Source organism: Amphiprion ocellaris, chromosome 11 (genome assembly GCF_022539595.1).
Source record: "Amphiprion ocellaris isolate individual 3 ecotype Okinawa chromosome 11, ASM2253959v1, whole genome shotgun sequence".
Lineage (NCBI taxonomy): Eukaryota > Metazoa > Chordata > Actinopteri > Pomacentridae > Amphiprion > Amphiprion ocellaris.
The window spans coordinates 30,371,196-30,392,333 of NC_072776.1; the positions used below are offsets into that span (position 1 = coordinate 30,371,196).

The 21,138-nt window shown below is 42.3% G+C and overlaps 1 protein-coding gene and 1 long non-coding RNA gene across 19 annotated transcripts in view; one reads left to right on the forward strand and one right to left on the reverse strand.

Annotated features, from left to right (window-relative positions):
- Positions 1 to 21,138, forward strand: part of caska (calcium/calmodulin-dependent serine protein kinase a) — a 199,140-nt gene that overhangs the window by 73,283 nt on the left and 104,719 nt on the right. For all 18 annotated transcript variants that reach the window (XM_055015327.1, XM_055015332.1, XM_055015326.1 and 15 more), the window contains exon 2: positions 2,163 to 2,275. In XM_055015327.1, coding sequence (XP_054871302.1) covers positions 2,163 to 2,275 — 113 coding nt within the window. The remainder of the gene's footprint in view (positions 1 to 2,162; positions 2,276 to 21,138) is intronic.
- LOC111570834 (uncharacterized) lies at positions 10,551 to 14,150 on the reverse strand. The gene is made up of 3 exons (XR_004847623.2): positions 13,859 to 14,150; positions 13,377 to 13,503; positions 10,551 to 11,444 (listed from the first exon to the last, which is right to left on the reverse strand). It is a non-coding gene; the product is annotated as an uncharacterized LOC111570834 (long non-coding RNA).

Here is a 21,138-nt window from a genome sequence, read left to right on the forward strand (position 1 = left end):
GAATGGTAGACCTCTCTTTATCCCCTTCACTAAATGGGATGATGCACTGACTCTGCAGGAGGGATGATTCACTGTGAGAACTCCACAACCTCTGCAACGAGATTTGATGTGCAGCTTCTCTGCATGTGTCGATGCGCCGCAGCGCTCAGCGTTGTGTGTCGTAACCCGCGCTCAGCTGTTTGCACCTCATGGGTTAGCATTTTAGCATAACTTTGATGCATCATGTAACAAGAGGAGGAGTTGTAGTAAAGGGAAGAGAGGTAGCATAGCTTTATCTAGTTCCACTGAAGGCAAGGCAGCGCAGCTATTAACTTCATTTGCAACTATTTTGAGAATTACTTCAAAGTGAAAGTTAAATTCTGTGATTACAGCTTCTTAAATGTAACTATTTTCTGGTTTCTTTCCTTCTCTGTAACTGAATTTATTAGAATTGTGGACTAAAGAGTCAAGTCCAGTTTGTTTACTGTCATTTCCACATTCGCGGTTTTGAAGAATGAACTGTAATTAGTGATTCTTAATGACAACATGTTGGCTTTATATATTTAAGGTGAATACAGGATAGAATTGCAACAGTAAAAGGTTGTTAACTTGACCTGCAGCTCTTTTGGTATTCATTGAGTTTAAGTATTTTTTTCTGTTAAAAAAAAAAAACAAAAAACAACAAAATTGTCAGATTTCTCTTTCTTAACTGTGAATATTTTCTGATTTCTTTCCTCCTTAGTGACAGTAAACTGAATATCTTTGGATTCTGGACAAAACAAGTCAAGTCAACTTTGTTTACCGTTATTTTCACATTTGGAGTCTTTGGGAACGAAATGTTCCAAGCTGCTAACATAAAAATGCACACAAGAATAAATGAATTGAAAGTACTACAACTACGAAAACAAATCACACAACTGTTGTGAGAATTATGAAAGTAGACGGATGTAAAAAGTATGGAATTATAAATTGGATAAGGAGATCATTATAAAGCATGGAAGACATTTTAGGAAATAATCTTCCTGACATTTTACAGACCACACATCTACTAATTAACTGAGAAGTTAACAAATTAATCAGCCATGAAAATGTGCTTCAGTTGCAACAGATGGGCAATAATTCTTTATTATTATTTTATCAACTTTCTGGGGTATCCTATTACAGCTTTATGATCATATGTCACTGCTCTTCTAGTGTCTGCCAAATTAACTATTGCAAATAAACCTAATTAAAAACATACAATATTTGACTTCAAAGTTTTTTTGAAAGCACGGCCACTCGCACATGTTAACAAGCAGAAAGCATAGTGGGAGTTTAGCTAGTGAATGGGCACCATGACGAAGCTTTATGGATGATTAATGACCTCCGGCTGCTACATACATTAGGTCAAGTCAGGATCAACTGGGATAGAATCTCTACATCTAAGTGCATATGCTGCTTCTGTGGCTCCTATAATGTGCCTGTGATTTAAAACAACAAGATGAGCTGTTTTAAACATTATACATTATTGGTTATTGATTGACATTCTTGTGTTTATGAAGAAAAGTCTTGTAAATTTGCAACATCCGTGTGACCGCGGATGTGAACAAAGATCAGGATTAGATTTGCACTGGTCCTGATTGACCCAGATTGGGACATCCATCCAACCAAATTTATTGGATTAATTCGTAAAACAGTCGATAGATTAATGGATAGGAAAATGGACTTTAGTTGCATCCTTATTAATAATGGTTTAAAAGACTGTGTTTATGTACATGGAGAAATTTATCAGGAGACTTGCAGTTTTAACCTCTTTTAGTTTACTGTTTTGGTTTTTGCCACTTTCCTGTTTCAAGTGTTTCAACAGGCAGCATTTGTCTTCAATCAAGCTCCAAAAGGTTAATTTCATGCTGTGCACTTTGCAAACAAATCATATAGTATCTAAATAGGCCATTGTTTACTTTTGGAGCTATTGGACACCAAAATAAAGCTTAAAAGATGAGTGCATATTGGATTTACAGTCATTCACCGCTCCAACGTGACCACAATTTCAGTTCTATAATTCTCCAATTTCATTTAGCAGCTGCCTTTATCCAAAGCGACGTACATCTGAGAGTAGATACAACAGTTCTTGCTGGATGAAGAGGTTCTGTAAAACAAACTGGATGCTAAATATTTGTTTCTTCGTCATCTGTGTTTTTCAGGGGTCCCTTCAGTGTGGTGAGAAGATGCATCAACAGAGAGACGGGGCAGCAGTTTGCTGTCAAAATCGTGGATGTGGCCCAGTTCACGTCCAGTCCTGGACTCAGCACAGAGGGTAAGAGATCAGTTCCTTAGAAATCTAACTTTCATCCATCCCAGTCTGTTAAACACTAAAAGTTGGTGTAGAGAAGAGGTCAGATGTTTGTCCTTGTTTGCCAGAGTGTGTGTGGTTTCCAGTTTAGTGTTTTAAACGAGCCCTCTGAGTGCACCTCGTTCTACACGCTGCTGGCCTACTTTTCATTCACTCGGTCGCTCACAACCACACTTGGGATTTACTCGGTTCAATCACAGTCGTCTGCTGTTGTCTTTGGGCTGTTTCATTGAAGCAGCTAATTACAAAGCCATACCTAGGGCACCTTGAGGGTAATTGTTTAGGAAAGATGTGCACTGCCCCTCCACTGTACACAGACATCCTTGTGTTTGTTGTAATGAAACTTTGCAGATTTTAGAAGTTGTGGCACTGAAACAACAGGAACTACTTTCATAGATGTTGAGATGCAAAAAAACTCACTGGCCACTTTATTAGGTACATCTTGCTAATAGAAGGTTGGACCCCTTTATGCCTTCAGAACTGCCTTAATTCTCCATGGCATACTTTCAGCAAGGTGTTGGAAACATTCCTCAGAGATTTTGGTCCATATTGACATGACAGCATCACACAGTTACTGCAGATTTGTTGGCTGAACATCCATGATGACAATCTCCTGCTCCACCACATCCCAAAGGTTCTATTGGATTGAGATCTGGTGACTGTGGAGGCCGTTGAGTCCAATGAACTCATTGTCATGTTGAAGAAACCAGTTTGAGATGATCTGAGCTTTGTGACATGGTGCATTATCCTGCTGGAAGTAGCATCAGAAGATGATCCACTGTGGTTCACAAAGGGATGGAGATGGTTAGCAACAATACTCAGGTAGGCTGTGGAGTTTAAATGATGCTCAATTGGTACTACGGGGCCCAAAGTGTGCCAAGAAAATATCCCCCACACCATTACACCACCAGCAGCCTCAACCATTGATACAAGGCAGGATGGATCTATGATTTCATGTTGTTTACACCAAATTCTGACCATCTGAATGTCACAGCTGAAATGGAGACTCATCAGACCAGGCAAAGTTTTTCCAATCTTCTGTTGTCCAGTTTTGGTGAGCCTGAATGAATTGTAGCCTCAGTTTCCTGGTCTGTGTGGTCTTCAGCTGCTGTAGTCCATCTTCTTCAAAGTTGTTGTGCATTCAGAGATGGTATTCTGCATTCCTTGGTTGTAACCAGTGGTTGTTTGAGTTCCTGTTGTCTTTCTATCATCTCCAACCAGTCTGTCCATTCTCCTCTGACCTCTCACAACAACAAGGCATTTTGGTCCACACAGCTCACTGGATATTTTCTCTTTTTCAGACCATTCTCTGTAAACCCTGGAGATGGTTTTGTATGAAAATCCCAGTTTATCAGCAGTGTGTGACATACTCAGACCAACCCATCTGGCACCTACAACCATGCCACGTTCAAAGTCACTTAAATCCCCTTTCTTCCCCCTTCTGATGCTCGGTTTGAACTCTATCAAGTTGTCTTCACCACGTCTACATGCCTAAATGTATTAAGTTGCAGCCATGTGATTGGCTGATTAGCTATTTGTGTTAACAAGCAATTAAACAGGTGTACCTAATACAGTGGCCAGTGAGTTTATATATCAAACTGAGCCTAAGGTAATTAAAGAAGCTAAAAAATGTCCAAAAACCAACGTTACTCACCTCGAATCTTACATTTATATGATGTTAAACGGAGCTTAATATGCAGATGTTGTGCATCACTAATCCAGAAAAGGCTGCTGAGTCTCGTCTAGACAAAACAAGCAGAGGTCTTATCAGATATCTCCCATGGGCTGGAGGGGCGGTGGAGGGGAGGGATGAGTGAACAAGAGAAGGGGAAGAGATCGAAGGGAAGATATTTGGAGGGTGGAGTTGGCGGTGATAAGACAGAAACTAGTAGATGAACTGAAAAGCCTGAGGAGAGACTGAGGGGAGCACCAGGGCTTTGTTAGAGGAAGAGGAAGAGGCCAGTGTGCAGAGAGGCAGGTTTACTGCTGTCTATATATTAGGCAGGTGTATTTAGGAAACAATAAATGGATCGACTTCTCTCTTTTCGCCTCCGGCATTCAGATATCACCCTGCTGCATGGAGTGATGTGTTTCCCTGTTCAAATAGGACAATAAAAAGGCGACAGCATAGACCAAGAACAAGTTCCACACTGCAGGAAGAGGCATTTTATTCATAGAAATGCTTCTGACTTATTATCACTTTTTGAATCTGTAGTCTGGCATCCATCTCCAAAATGTTGAGCTGCTCATTCACATGCAAATGCAGTATCAGTACTTTTGTTGTTACCTTTGAAAGCCATCCTACTCTCCAATCTTGGATTCAATCAGACATTCAGAAGACTGCAGGAAAGTGGATCTCATCATTTTAGTTCTGAGGTCGCTTACAAGAGATTTTAAAATACTGCTGTTGGTTTATAAAGCGCTGAATGATGTAGGGCCTTTCCATTTTTACGCGACACATTTCTGACACAAACTCCTAGAAAACAACACTCAGTTTTTCAATTTTCAGTTCAAATCTGGGCTGAAGACTTTTCTGTTTGCTTCTATATTTTATTGAAACACATCTGAGGCTTTTGAGTATCTTCAACTGTACTGTAACTTTGACTTTTTTGCTTTTACCTTATATTTTATTCCTCCTTTACGTCTTTTTTGTTTCGTTTTGTGTTGCACTTTAAGTGTTGTTGTTGTTGAAAAATTCTATACACATACTGTACATTAGCAGCCATAACTATATGCAGGAGGCTTTCAGAAATAGAAAAAAAGCCATAAATGGTGAACATGTGGAACCTGCAAGTCTGACAGCAGATATGTTCTAAGTTTGAAAGCAGGATGTCATATTTTTCTCTTTTCTGAAGCCAAAAATTCAAGAAGAAAAATGTCTGATATGGATTAAAAGGTGTGGAAGACGTCACTCACAGATGTTTCAGTGTCATTATCCCAGCAAGGACATGTGTCACAGGCATCTTTTTTTCCTTTTTCTTTTCAGGATTTGTCTCACTTAGCTTTTTCTAACAAATTGGAGGTGTCACTAGAGCTGAAGCTGTCATTTGTTTTAGTAGTGGAGCATTCTGCTGATTATTCCGTATTTAGTCCAATAACCTGACAAGAGATGTTTTTGCAAATATACAAAAGAAACACAGCGCTCAGCACAAATGAACAAATAATTAGCCTTTTTTTCTGTTAAAATTACAAATTTTAAGACGGATAGCAGCTTGCTGGGCAGAGTTAAAGCAGATAAAGAGACATATTTTAACAGGCATAATGACAGGCTGCCAGAATATATCCTCCGTGGTTACTTTGAGGACCTCAGTCAGAATCCTGCTGGGTTCAAAAACACCTGTGACAAAACACCTGATGTTAGCGGTTAGCTAGTTAGCGAGTTGACAGCACTGAATCAGAGTAAATGAAGTCTGAAGCAAACTAGTTAAGCAGTGAGTCAGACAAGTGTGCTTTTAATTTATATTATTGCTTGTAGGTAAATCAGATTCATTTGCTCTGACAGGTGAAGGAGCTCAGCGAGCAAAGATCCACTTGACTCTGCATTTTATTAGCCTTCATCTACACTTCTACAATCACGTTCAATAGCATTAAATGCTAATGCATGTGGACAAAGTAGGGATCGACCGATATGGGCTTCATAGGTCCAATTATTGGTAATCAAAGAAGGTCGACAACTGATATTTGGAACTGATGTACATTAAATGTAATGTTTTACTAGCATGTGATGGAAGAGAACCTGTCATTTATAACTAGGCTTCTTCATTCCTAAAGGTGACTGTAGCTGAATATGTAAATAGAAACAGGAGTGATTATATTAATACACTCTGCTCTGTTTATGTGGGATCGACGGACAAAAATGTTTCCAAAATAACTTTGAATGTGACCAAATGACTTCAAATTTTCAAACCATTTCCAAAGCAACTCAGATTTTTTTGTGAGAGAAGCTAATTTCCTGGTTTCTTGTTCAGTTTTTGCTGCTTGAGAGACATTTCTGAGACCACAGGATGAAACAGACAAAGAGAGGAGGATGCATCAGACCCAATATAGGGCATTTAATTTTTTAAGTAATTGGACAATAAAAATACACATACTGATACCTGGGAAAATGCTAAATGTCAGCCATTATAATCGGTCCATCCCTAGTCCAAAATAGATGGATTTCGTGCTCGATGAAGTCTTCTTTTATCTTTGGGGGTGGGAGGGGAAGTGCTGTACAATTCAAAGAAAGCCTGCCCCAAAATAAAGAATACATACAGCCTTCTTCTGAAGAATATCTAATCTCACATCTAAATATCATGCGTGACATTTTGAAGCTCAGGACAGTGAGGTGTGCTGGCGTTTAAGGAGATGGAGAACGTTTTGTGATTGGCTGTGTGACCATGTGGACATGCTGTGATCTCCAGATAATTAATGTTTCCTGGAAGGGCTTTACCTGCCACGTTACACTGCAGCTTCTTTAACTTCTGTAATTCTTCCTCGCTGATCGAGAGAACATAATCCGGCATGACGGGCATGTCAGAGCATCTCCGTAGTTTACTTAAGCTTCTGTGTGGCAGACTTAACTTGCTAAGTCAGTCATACGGTGATCCCCTACAAAGCAGCAGCGTCGCTAGAGTGAGACTTTAGAAATAAGGTCTATAGAAAGCTGTAGGTCTCGATTTTAATTATAGCTTGAGGTCTGAGCGGAGCAGAAACAACTGCTTCTGATGAGTCACTGTGGTTTCATGCCGTGTTGTGACACTGATACTGATCTGACCAGATGTACACAGAGCATAAAACGTTTATACGTGCCTGCTCACTCTTGCAAAAGCATTTAGATTCGTCAGCGTGTTAAAACCCGGAGCTAAATGTTAGGGGGCTAGAAAGGTTTAATAAAGGCAGAGAACAGAGACATGGAGAAAGTTTTAAACCTTGTAAAAGAGCAGAGTGGATCGATTTAGTGACACTCTGGCCTCTTAACGAGACGTTCACATGCCTGAGTGGATTTTCTCTCAGGCTGTAGTCAACCAAAGAAAATCTTACTCAACTGAAATCATACATTCTCCTCCAGCAATCGATTGGTCGTAGGAGAGAAAAATCTGAGTATTATTTGTAGATGAGTGACTCAACCTGCAGACTTATTAGCCTTAATGAATTATAAATCAACATAAAAAAGTAATATTTGCAGCATTTTAAATCATTTGGTTATTTAAGGTTTAAATGATAAAACAGACCGGGAGCAGACCAGCTGCACATATTCATATATTTTCTGAAAATATATCAGCTGGTGATCCAGCTCAAGGACTACTGACGAGTAAAACACAGACAAGTCAGCTGCTGTTTTAGATGATCTAAATGTTAATTGTTGAACTGTGATATAAAAACTGTTGTTTGCAAACTTTACACTCAACTTTTTGGCCACGAACTGCAGAAACAGGCAACTTCTTAGTAGTTTGGAGCCGACTTCAAGTAAACATTCTGTAAAGCTTAAAGAAGTTAGTACTGGAAGTCTTCATTAGGTTGGGAATGCATTATAAATCAACATAAAAAGCTAGCATTTGCAGCACTTAAAGTCATTGTAGCCTTACTTGCACCAAGGAACGCGACAAAGTAATAATGTGACGATTGTCATATGTCTGTCATTCTGTCTGTTAGCAACGTTACTCAAAAACAGACTAACAGATTTGAATGGAATTTTCAGGGAAGGTCAGAAATGACACAAGGACCAAGTGATTAGATTTTGGCAGTGATGTGGCTGATAGTTTGGATCCATGGATTTGTTGAAGATTTCTGTATCATTACGAGATAGCGGCATGGCGTCACTGTAACTATGACAACAAGTGAACGCTATGTCAGCTGCCTGCTGACGATCACATGGTTGTGATCCTACTACAAATCCACCGTTGCGGACTTATTGGACTTCTCCGTTGGAAATGATACAAGGAACAACTGATTAAATTCTGGGGGTATTTTTGAGTCCCATCAATTTCCGCCACCCGCTACATATTTAGGTCACGCGATTCAGTATCTGTACATAACATACATGTTGAAGCACAGGAACTATTGAGGAGTAAAACAGACAAGCTAGCTGTTGTTTTTAGTTGATCTGCCATGTTGGTTGTTGAACTGTGACACAGGCGACTTTTTGGCCTCAAAATGCAGAAACAGGCGACTTTTTAGTAGTTAAATTGGAGCTGACTTCAAGTAAACATTCACTAAACCTTAAATAAGTTAGTAAGAGAAGTCTTCATTAGGTTGGGCCAGTTCAAAATTGAGAAAACACAGGGGTGTTCACAAGTGGTCTCTTCCTCCTGCCACCAAAACTAATGGATTAATCCTGGAAGGCTGTTGATACAGAGCTTTTTTGGTCAGTTGAAAACACATCAACCAAACAGTCGACCTGTCCTAGTCACTACAGCTCTAATTTATCTTCTGATACTGTTCAGAGCAGACAAATCTGAAAATGCTGGTCAAATTTGAAAATGTCCTGTGCACTAGCATCACCTTATCTCATTCTACATCCACAATGATGCAAAGACAACATGAAAAACAGCTACACCTCCTTTTTCTCTTTCACAACTGTGCATGACCATGATCTTATTTATCTTGAATTGAAGTTTTAAAGCCTCTGAGATATTCTGATTAACAGATTTTATATTTGTGTTGTCAGAGAGCACACACATGATATCAATATATAGAATTTTTTTAAGTTTTGTTCCCTCCTCTACTACAAAGCAAGATGTCCACTTTCAGATTTGAAGCAGATATTCTTGATGTGACGAACAATCTTCTTCAAACTCCTGGAAACAGAATCTCTGTGCGGTTGAACTGCCTCACAGTAAAATGAAACATACTTAAAAAAGAAACTCTGACAGCAGTTGGCTAATTAGGGGTCAGTGTCTTCCAAATGTCCGGATGCTTCTGTCTCAATTAGAATGTGTGATAAAAACTATGTTTGCACTGAGTTCTGTAAATACGAAGCCGTGCCAAAAACCACACGGAGGGAGTCGGGCAGAATTATATGAGCTGAAATGGAAAGGCAGCAAACACTGACAGCATCAAGGCACATTCTACTGTTTACAGTCGACTCGCCAGCAAATGTAAACCCAGAGATGATGAGTGCGCTAAAGTTTTATGTTGGAAGTGTACAGTAAGGAGCGCCGATATGGAAATTATTGAAGGGGTTTTGGTGGTTATTAAGGGTGGTGAATCCATTTATGCCATTTTTAAATGTAAAATGGCTCTTTAAACTTTGTTACTCTATTTCAATTCCAGATTTGCCAATTTTTGCAGAATTTTCAGCCACTTTAGAGGTTTTAGAGGATGCTGAATCCATTTATAACGTTTTTCAAACTTAAAATGGCTGTTTAAAACCATGAGTGTCATAAGTTAAAGTCTAGATTCACCAATTTTTGCAGAATTTTCAGCCACTTTAGAGGTTTTAGAGGATGCTGAATCCATTTATAACGTTTTTCAAACTTAAAATGGCTGTTTAAAACCATGTGTCATAAGTTAAAGTCTAGATTCACCAATTTTTGCAGAATTTTCAGCCACTTTTTGAGGTTTTAGAGGATGCTGAATCCATTTATGATGTTTTCAAACTTAAAATGGTGGTTGAAACCATAGGTTACCCTATTTAAGTTCCAGAGTTTTTGACCAATTTAGAGTTGTTACAGGATGCTGAATCCATTTATGACATTTTTTTTAAAGCTTAAAATGTGTGTTTAAACCATAAGTTACCCCATTTCAGTTCCAGATGGGCCCATTTTTTCCAAATTTTCAGCCACTTTTGAGGTTTTAGAGGATGCTGAATCCATTTATGACATTTTTTAAACTTAAAATGACTATTAAAACCATAAGTTAGCTTATTTCAATTCCACATGGGCCAGTTTTTGCAGAATTTTCAGCCACTTTCAATGTTTTAGAGGATGGTGAATCCATTTCTGATGTTTTTTAAGCCTAAATTGCTGTTCAAAACATAGGTTACCCTATTTAATTTCCAGATTCGACAATTTTTGCAGAGTTTGTGGCCAATTTAGAGTTGTTAGAGGATGCTGAATTCATTTTTGACATTTTTTAAAGCTTTAAATGTCTGTTTAATCCATAAGTTACCCCATTTCAATTCCAGATAGGCCCACTTTTACAGAATGTTCAGCCAATTTAGAAGTTTTAGAAGATGCTGATATTTCTAATAATTGAAAATCTTCAACTTGCTCACACATTGAAGGATATTTATGAACACAGTTAGTAAAACCATGGAGAAGAGGAACATTTTAATTTTTGTAATTCAATTATAAAGTGACTGAAAGTTGAGTATCGGAAGCAGCAAAGGTGCAACAAACTGGAATGAAACTACTATGGCCAAATAATACTATAAAAAGTAAAGAAGGGAGTATATTACAAGAAAAAAGTTTGTCTTAATAGTTGTACTTGTGCAATTAAATGAAATTGAATCTAATGTAGAACAGGTAAGAACTCACAAGTCCTGAAACAGGCTACTGAAGATTATTGAAGCAAAAAAATGCTGTAACAGTTACACGATGCAATACAACTGGAAAATTCCATCAAGAGTCGACTTTGCATTGATGGATTTACAACCTGTAAAATGTAAAATAATGAATGAGATGCTAAAAGCTAAAGCGCAGTGAAGTCAAACATCAAAGGAAATTCCATTAATGTGAAATCCTTCACCACTTAACAGCAACTTCCACCGTTTTTTGACCAGTTTGTCACCAAACTTGTGGCCCATCCACATTTTGTGGTGTCTTTGCAGTGACCGGTTAATTGCTGGACGTCCATCTTGGTGGCAGACCCCTTCGCTCTCGGCCCACGCCTCCACTCGCTGCTGCTCTCAGTCATGTCTTTTCCACAGTCCACAGACAAGAGTGGGAGAGCAGGAGAGTCTTGATTGAAGGGTAACTACACCCTCAGATTCTGCAAGAAGCCAGAATATTTAAAAAAAACAACAAAAAAAAAACTTGCAGCAGCGTGAAGGGAGCAGCGACTGTGGGAGGCGGGGAAGGTCACGGGGGAGACGGACCACCGCTCAGCGTAGCGTGGACAGAGATGGAAGGGCGACTCCACGCCAGCCACAGTTGAGTGGAAATGGCTTACAGAGCTCTTCTGCTTGGATGCAGGGTTACTCAATACACTCCTGCAGGTGAAAAGAAGTCAAAAGAGTGCTTCAGTGCATAGCCATAGCCCTGCAGTTCATTGCGATTTCCTAATGTGTCAGCTGTAAATATTGCTTTGCTCTGAATACAACACAGGTGTCTAGTGTAGGTGTGTAATAACACTTGTTTATTTTTTGGCATCTATCAGGTTAAAGCTAATGTTAACAACAAGCTGCTCTCTTCTCTCCACTTTTTCATGGCTTGAAAGGACAGTTTATGAAGCACCGGATAAAAATTTTATTTAGCATTATTCCTATTAATTAGAAAATCGACAATAAAACAAATGAAAAATAGCTGCTCCCTGTTTTCAGCACCACAAAGGAGAGGAGGATAGAGAGGAGAGAAGAACGTTTATTCCAGTAATAAATGTACTACACGTAATTGGTGACAGAAAGTATGTTTGATTAAAAAAATACTTAATAGTTTTTGTTTAGCAAAAGGGATATTTATGCTGGATGGAAAACAGGAATAATGACGACCTCCAGACTGAGTGGAAAAGTTTGTTCTTCTGGTTTGTTTTGCAACACGTCTCAAGAAAGTTGTTTTTCTCTTTGAGTTAAAGCAAGTACAGTTTATAATTACAATTTTCCTCATTGTTGGATCATTTTTTATTGCAAACCAAAAATGTCTTGTGTGCGGTATGACAAAGTTAGGATGCTTTAAATCTTTTGTAAATAGCTACATTTATTTAGTCATTTAGTTTTGCAGAAATTGAAAAAACCTGCAATTAACATGTAAAACATTTATCCAAGTGTATATCACAGATATACCATTACTTGAAAAAAATGTGGCATACTATAGATATTTTTCTGCTTGCATGATGACTTTTTATTACAATTGTCTCCTCTCAGCTCTGTGTAAATTCAGTCTGGATTTTTGTCAGTGAGGAGTGCAGTTTTTTTTTTTTTTTTAGTTTTTTTACAGGATTTGGTTTAGATGAAACAGTTTATTTTGGGCAAATTTTCAAATAAGATGTGTAAAATAAGTGATTTTGACAAAATATTATGATTTTAAGCTTAGATTTGGTTAATTATCTCAACAGAACTGCATGTCAAACATAACTAGAACAAGGACTGTTAACCCTTTAAATCCCAAAGGAGCGACGCCGCTCCCACTTTACATGTATTATGAAATAAAAAATTTTGTAAATATTTATTATAGTTCATATTTTACATTTTTGTTGTCTAATATTTTGTTCATGTTCAACTCCAGTTCCTAATTTAGTAAAATCCTGAAAAGTCCAAGTCAGTTTTTTTTTTTCTCCATTTTAAGCTATTGTTACATTGTCTAAACACATAGTTTGATATTGCCAGATACTGAAAGCTTAGGTTGTTCTGAAAAAAAAAAAGGGTTAAAGCAATCACTCATAGTATGATTTCGGACTCTTTTACAGCCCAAATAAAAAAATCCAGGCAGCCTGTCTGATCCTTGGGTGTTGAAGGGTTAAGAAAACCCAAAAATCTGATGTTTCTTTCTGTTTCTGACTCTGATGAATGGCGTCTTTTTGGTGATTTTAAAAAGAAAACAAGCCTTTCAACCCTTTTGAGATCAAGAGGATTAAATGTTTTCTTTTTTGTCTTATAAAAACTTTACACCATAAAAGTGATTAAAAAAATTTGTTTTAAAGATCACTGAAAACTCCCTGAATGCTGGTTTTTCACTGTAGATGTGTGCACTAGCTGTGTGTGTGTGTGTGTGTGTGTGTGTGTGTGTGTGTGTGTGTGTGTGTGTGTGTGTGTGTGTGTGTGTGTGTGTGTGTGTGTGTGTGTGTGTGTGTGTGTGTGTGTGTGTGTGTGTGTGTGTGTGTGTGTGTTTGTGTGTGTGTGTGTGTGTGTGTGTGTGTGTGTGTGTGTGTGTGTGTGTGTGTGTGTGTGTGTGTGTGTGTGTGTGTGTGTGTGTGTGTGTGTACGTACACGTGCTACATGGTCAGTCATTTATATCCAGTCTCAGCCTCTCCTCAGGAATCCATCAAACTCCCTCCAGATACCAGCCGGCTGTTCTCGTTGTTGATTTGTTTTTATTTCCTCCCGTTTTCGTTGCCTGTAGAAATCAGAGCGGTTTCAGTCGAGCGGGCAGCTGTAACGCAGCACCACCACAGTAATCAACCGTCCACACAAACACGCACAAAAACACGCAGCTCAGACCCAGGGAAGTGGGTCAAATGGTTCGTGTCTTGGCAATGGATTGGTCAGCGGAGGCCTGATACCAAGACACACACACACACACACACACACACACACACACACACACACACACACACACACACACACCAGCTTGTTTTCTCTTCAGCCTGTCCGGAGGTCTGTCTGATGAATAGGTCAGCTCTCTGAGGGGATGAGAGAGAAAAGCAAGCCAGAGAATGAGCAAAATTCATCATGTGCCATCGCCTACTCACTTCGCCTGCTGTCGTTCTCCCGTTCTCTCCTCCTCTTGTCTTTCTCCCTCCACTCTTCATTTCCGTTCTCCTCCCTCCTTCATCCCTCTCCCCTGTCTTTGTAACAAATGGCAGCAGCCCCAGCGTCGGTTTGTGAGCTTATAAAACTCTTCCTGTTAGCTCGCCGTGACATTTTGTCCCGACTGCCTGGGTCTGGGAGCTGCACACACCTCCAGCTCGGCGATAGCAAGACCTCCCTCCACTGCAGGCTTTGACTCCCAGCAGGAGGAGCAGGGATCGCTGTGGAGATCACATCTGTTTATCTCCTCGCTCTTTATCTCCCTCCTCCTCTTTTATTCCACCACTAACTTTCTTGTATTTCAACCGCCCCCTCCAGTGGTAAATTGAGCTCATGCAAAACTACATTTTAAGCTGCTTGGGGGGCTTCGTGCCGACAGTATAATGAAGAAGACGACGTATAATCACGCCTGTTGTTTCTTTTCAATACCAGTGTACAAGAAAACACAACAGAGCTGGATTTCTGTTGGTTTTGTCACACGTGGTGATTATGTAATGAAGATTTTATCACCACAGTGCAGCAGCTTGTAACAACTCCTGGTTAACATTTAGCGTTCATGCACGAATGATTAAATCTGTTTTTAATATGTTTAAATTTGGCTGAATTGCACACAGAACGGGGCTGAAACTCTGCAGATTTACTGGCTGTGTGTGAAGTTTTAATTCTGAGTGAAAAGTTGCCAGAGAAGAAGAAGAGAACCGGATCCAGAACCGGTTCCAATTTGGGAAAGTCAGATTCACTTTACAAGGACAGGATTGAACTCTGTCATTACATTAAAGCAGGCGAAGTAAACACGAAAATATGAACTAGAATAGAGACCATGTCACTATAGTTAGCTCTGTGTTTCTGAAAATCGGAAATAAATTCCCACCTGAACCACTCAGAATCAGCTGATTTTTTATGTATGTATATCTTCATTATATTTAATTAAGCTATGTAAAGTTTTACCTTCATACTATGAAGGCCTTGAAATACCTAACTTTTTAAAAAGTAACTTTACTTTTCATGCATTTTTAAGTCCTCATAACTTTCGAAGTAGAGGAGACAAACACATGAAATTTGAAGGGATAAAAAAACACATTCTAGGTATTTCACTGATTGTTAAAAACTGCAACTAAATCAGTTTTACATCTGCTCCAGTTCACAATCTAAAGGCCAAATCTTATTTTTGTTCAGCACTTTATTTTCTGTAAGATAACTTTGAGCTTCAGAAATTCTGCTTTTAAAAAGTTCTTTGCAGTTAATAAAAGTATGTCAGTACAATCAGAAAAATGTAGTATAAAAATAAAAGTAAAAATACTCGACAGAAAATACCTCTTGTGACTGTTGTACTATAATACGGTATGTTATATAATTTGTTGTTTGTGCCTTGATGTAAAAGCAGGATTTTGCGATTTTAGTAACTTTAACCATCTGCAACTTAAAGAATCAGAGCCATTAAAATCCCATTAGCCTTTAGCTACAGTCAACAGAGGGCTAAATTCATTTACTTATCTTAATCTTTAATATATTTGCATATTACTGAAAAATCTCTCAAGGAGAAGAACAGCAAGCTCAGAATATACCATTGCTGGATGTATCTCCAAATATATTATATATCTAATAATAATATTGATGATGTGTTTGTCTCTCTTTGATGATTTCATCGTCCTGTTTCGGGAGTTTTCCAGTTGTTACCAACAGCTTTTTCTGCAGGATTTTCCACCTTTGAATCAGTCGCTGTACATCTACATTTGCGGAACGGCCAGTTCTTGTTTAGATTTATAAATCATGCCAAAAGAGTCACCAGGAGGCGCAAAGTTCTAGTTTCCTTGCAGACCAATAACATGCTGAACAGTTATTATGGCACTTTTGCCCAGTGAGGCCAAAAAATATCTGCCTACCTCGACTTGAAACAATGAAAGCGGATTTATTATACCACTGAGCATCAGATTGAACTTTTAGTAGCTGGACTTTTGAAGTAACATGCATTAGATAAATCAGACGTTATATGTTTTGCCTATGTTGCATTGCTCGTTAGAGGTCTTGGAGTAGCTTAAAGTTTTGCATTTATTATATTGTGTAGAGGTTAGATTAGAGGAATACTAACGCTACTTTAATTTTAGATGAAGCTCTGTTCGTAATAAAAAAATTCTAGTCTGGCTTTCAGCTGAATGTACAGAAATTAAGACAGTTTGAAGAGTTAAATTGTTGCGACTGATTAAAGTTGAGTGTATTTCCACAGCCCTGCCCCAGTTATATATATGGTGGAACTAATTTGCATTTACAGTGTTGCAAATTTTTTACCACGTGATGTCGGCTGACGGAAGGACGTGTTTTGTCGGGCTCCCGCTCCCACATTACTATTAGTCGCAGCGAGACAAACTCCTTGTCCTGCCGTGACAGACTTTTGACAGATTTTTATTTTTGTACAAAGCTACACCTTCTGATGAAAAGACTTTGAGCGTAAACCACCTTGTAAAGAACATTCAGACTTGGACGGAGCCGCCGGTCAGAGGCTAACCGCAGCTAACTGCTAACGGACAGTGGCTATCAGCAGCGGCTAGCTAGCTGCGGTGGCTCAATCACGTCGGTGTGTTACAGTGTTTGGATGCTAACAGCAGCAGATTAGGGCTCTATAGCACCACAGAAACAAACCTAGTTCACTGTTTAGTTCTTTCGGAAGCCAGGGACATGGCGGACACAGCCAGGGACTCTCCACCGGACACCACTTCCTTGTCCGCCCCCCACACCTCTGATCTAGATGCAGCCAACACAACCATCATCCGCCTGAAGGCAGACATCCGTCGTCTAACCGAGGAGCTAAAAATCAAATCAGATATACTCACCTCCTACATGAACGTCGCCTGCAAGCAGTCCCGCTACCTCGCTTCAGTCCAGTCCTCCCTCCACGACACCCTCCCGTGGGTCCCCGTCAGCCCTCGGCCCTCGTCCTGCTCAACTCCAAACCGACATCCATCCTGGTCCGAGGTTGTCATTCGTGGCAGAAGCAGCTGCAACGACCACACCGTCTCCCCGGCCCGACCAAATCTCATCAGCTTTGCGGCTCTGACCCTACCGGCCAAGCCCCGGCCCGCCAACCCGGCGGCGACGCTGATCGGCGGCGACGCCTCCTCTTCCTCCAACCTGCCAGCTGCCGGAGCCTCTACGGCTCCCATCCGAACAGCCGACGGACCGCCAAAGGCTCTGGACCCCCCGACGTCCAACGCTGCGGATCAGCCGGCCTCCTCATCGGGGGCGGCTACCTCCCGGTCGCCGCTGGACGCCGGCGCAAAGACCACCTCCGCGCAAACGTGCGGTGGCCCCCGGGCTCAGCCTGGCTCCACCTGCAGGGTCTCCCCTCCGCGGGCGACCGGCAGCACTCGGTCCTCCTCCGGAGAGCAACAAACCCAGCGGTCCCAAACCCGGATATCCTCCGCAACCTCCCGACGACGTCTGCTGCGGGACGCGGTTCGCCGCCACTCCGCCGGGTCCGTCGGCAAAGATTTGGACCATCATAGCAGCTGTCTACAACGCGAGTTTGTAGACTCCTCATCGCTGCGTTTCCATCGCTCCACCATCACCTCCCCCCTTACCGACACCGAGCCACAGGGACAGCTGGCACCCGCGGCGGCTCCTCTGCACACCAGCCCCGACGCAACCTCAGCTGGAAGCCCTCCACTCCACCTCTCCCGTAAGTTCACAACCTCCCGTCCACCACTTGCCCCACTCTTCGCCCCCACTACGCTCATCATTGGCGACAGTATCATGAGAGGCATCAGGTTCTTTAACGCTATCACACTGTCATTCCCCGGTGCTACAGCTGCAGATATCGCTGTTAAAATTCCTTCCGTTCTCCGCTCACTCCCCTCCTCTGTACACCGCATTATCCTTCACGTCGGCTGCAACGACACAGCGCGCCCCCAGTCTGAGCAGACAAAACGTGATTTTCAATATCTGACGGACTTACTGAAAGACTGCGGAAAGTCTATTTTTATTAGCGGGCCCCTACCAATGGTGAACAACAATTCTGAGCGCTTCAGCAGACTGCTCAGCCTGAACACCTGGATTAGCTCGTTCTGCTGTGCCAGCAGAATTAACTTTATTGACAATTTTAACTGTTTCTGGAACAGGCCAGAATATTTTAACAGTGATGGCATTCATCCAAACAGGTCCGGCAGATCACTTTTAGTCTCAAATATCCAATACACCGTCCACACTTCAGACTGACTAGTGCCAGTGTTTACATCCATCTCTTCTTCACGCTCCACTGAACCGCCTCCCAGCTACAGCGCCCCCCTCTGTCCCCACCTGGAACTCCCCCCATCTTCCCCTCCAGCACACCCACTGCCTCCCCCCTCTGGCTCCCCCTGCCCGTCACCCCGGCTCTACCAGAATTCAACTAGCTGCCAAATCCCCACCATCATCAGCTTCAGACAACCTCGGCAGCCCTCCCTCAGAAACTGCCATTTTGCTAACCTTCGCCCACTTCCACGGACCTCACAGCCTTGTCCCCAGAAGCCCTCCCCTAATCACACATCCACACTTCACCTGAACTTTGCCCTCTTCAACACCCGCTCCGTCACCAGCAAAGGCCCCATTCTACAATTATTCATCCTGGACAATAAACTGGACTTCCTCTGTCTAACCGAAACATGGCACAAACCACTGGACTTCTACCCACTCAACCAAGCCACTCCCTCCGGATACACGTACCTCAACTCACCCCGCCCAGAAGGTCGAGGAGGCGGCATCGCAGTCATCCACAAACAGGTCTTCACAACCATCCCACTTTCCATCCCTGCCTCCCCCTCCTTTGAACACCTTGTTTTTAAATTACCCGGTCCCACCCCAATGGTCACTGCTATCATTTACCGCCCACCTAAACCAAACCCCTCATTTCTCCCTGACTTTTCCCACTTTGCCACCCAGCTATTAGCTACATCTCCATCAGTCCTCATCCTTGGTGACTTCAACTTTCACATGGACAACCTTCACAGTAAATCTGCCTCTGACTTCCTAGACCTCCTACAATCACTCAACCTCACCCAGCATGTCAATTTCCCCACCCACAACCATGGACACATCCTCGATCTGGTTTGCTCCTCTGGTCTTACAGTCCTAAATATCTCCAGCTGTCATCTCTCCATCTCTGACCACCTAGCAATAACTATGGACATCAGCCTCCCCACCCCCCTGCCCAAGGAAAAACGGACAATCTTTTTTAGAAACACTAGATCACTCTCCCCCTCTGTATTCTCCGCCTCACTGACCACTGCATTGTCCATCTCCCCTCCCCCATCAATCAATAACCCCACTGACCTCATCAACCACTATAATCATACTCTCTCTTCCTGTCTTGATCAGCTTGCTCCCCTCAAATCCAAATTAGTCACTTTCTCCCACTCTGCTCCATGGTACACCCCCGAACTCCACCGCATGAAAGCCCATAAACGACAGCTGGAACGTCTTGTCAAGAAAACAAACCTGACAGTTCACCGTCAAGCCTACTCCGACTTCCTCCAACAATACAAAGACGCCCTGAAATCTGCACGGTCCACTTTCTACTCTGACCTGATCAATACCAGCTCCAACAACCCCAAGTCCCTCTTCTCAACTGTCAATAAACTCCTTGCCCCCCCGGACACCGTCTCAAACTCGTTCACCACTGACAAGTGCAACCTATTCCTCTCTTTTTTCCATAACAAAATCATCTCCATCCACAGCAGCCTTGTCACCTCTCCCACCTCACTTGATCCCCCCTCTCCTCCACCAAACCCTCTGAACTTTCCCCCCCTGGCCCACTTCTCGCCCGTTTCCCCCCCTGGACCTGCCCAAATTCATCACTGGAACTAAAAACTCCACATCCTGCCTGGACCCCATCCCCACTGACCTCCTCAAAAACTGCCTCCCTGTTATCTCCCCCCCTCATCTCTAACATCATCAACACTTCCCTCAGTACTGGCTGTGTCCCCTCACCCCTCAAGCTCGCCTCTGTCTCCCCCATCCTCAAAAAACCTGGTTTGGATCCAACCTCCCCTCACAACTTCCGGCCCATCTCCAACCTCCCCTTCTTATCCAAAACATTAGAACGTGTCGTCGCTGCCCAGTTGAAAACTCATCTCACCTCCAACAACCTGTATGAAACCTTTCAATCCGGATTCCGCTCTCATCACAGCACTGAAACTGCTCTCCTCAAGGTCACCAACGATCTCCTCCTCTCCTCAGACTCTGGACAAGTCACCATCCTCATTCTTCTCGACCTCTCTGCAGCATTTGACACAATCAATCACTCCATCCTCCTGTCCCGCCTTCAATCCTCCATTAACATCACCGGCACCGCCCTCACCTGGTTCACATCATATCTCACAAATCGACAACAATTCATCAAGGTCAACAACTGCACATCCGCCACCGCCCCCCCTGTCCCATGGTGTCCCTCAAGGATCGGTCCTTGGCCCCCTCCTCTTTATCCTGTACCTCCTCCCCCTCGGCAACATCATCCGCCGCCACAACCTACACTTCCATTGCTACGCCGACGATATCCAACTCTACATCTCCACCAACACCACCGCCACCACCACCCTCCCCTCTCTCTCCAGCTGCTTGGCCGACATTAAATCCTGGATGAGGAAAAATTTTCTCCTGCTAAACTGCGACAAGACTGATCTCATCTTTATTGGACCTAAATCACTCACACCATTTCCCCACCCCCCCATTACCATTGATAACACCACCCTATCTCCTTCTGCTCACATCCGCAACCTCGGTGTGATATTTGACAGCAACCTCACTTTTGAACCCCACATTAATCAGATCACCAAAACTGCCTATTTCCATCTCCGCAACATCGCCCGTCTCCGCCCCTTCCTCTCCTTCTCAGCCGCTGAAACCCTCATTCATGCCTTCGTCACTTCCCGCCTTGACTACTGCAATAGCATTCTCTTCGGCTCCACCTCCAAAGTTCTCAATAAACTTCAACTCATTCAAAACTCTGCTGCCCGACTCCTCACCCGAACCTGTTCTCACGACCATATCACCCCCGTCCTGCAGAACCTCCATTGGCTCCCCATTTCACACCGCATCCAGTACAAACTGCTTCTCCTCACCTTCAAGTCCATCCATAATCTTGCCCCCTCTTACCTTACCGATTTGCTCCTCCCCTACACCCCCCCCAGGAATCTCCGCTCCTCCCACACAAACCTCCTTTCCATCCCGCACAGGACCAGCCGGCGACATTGGG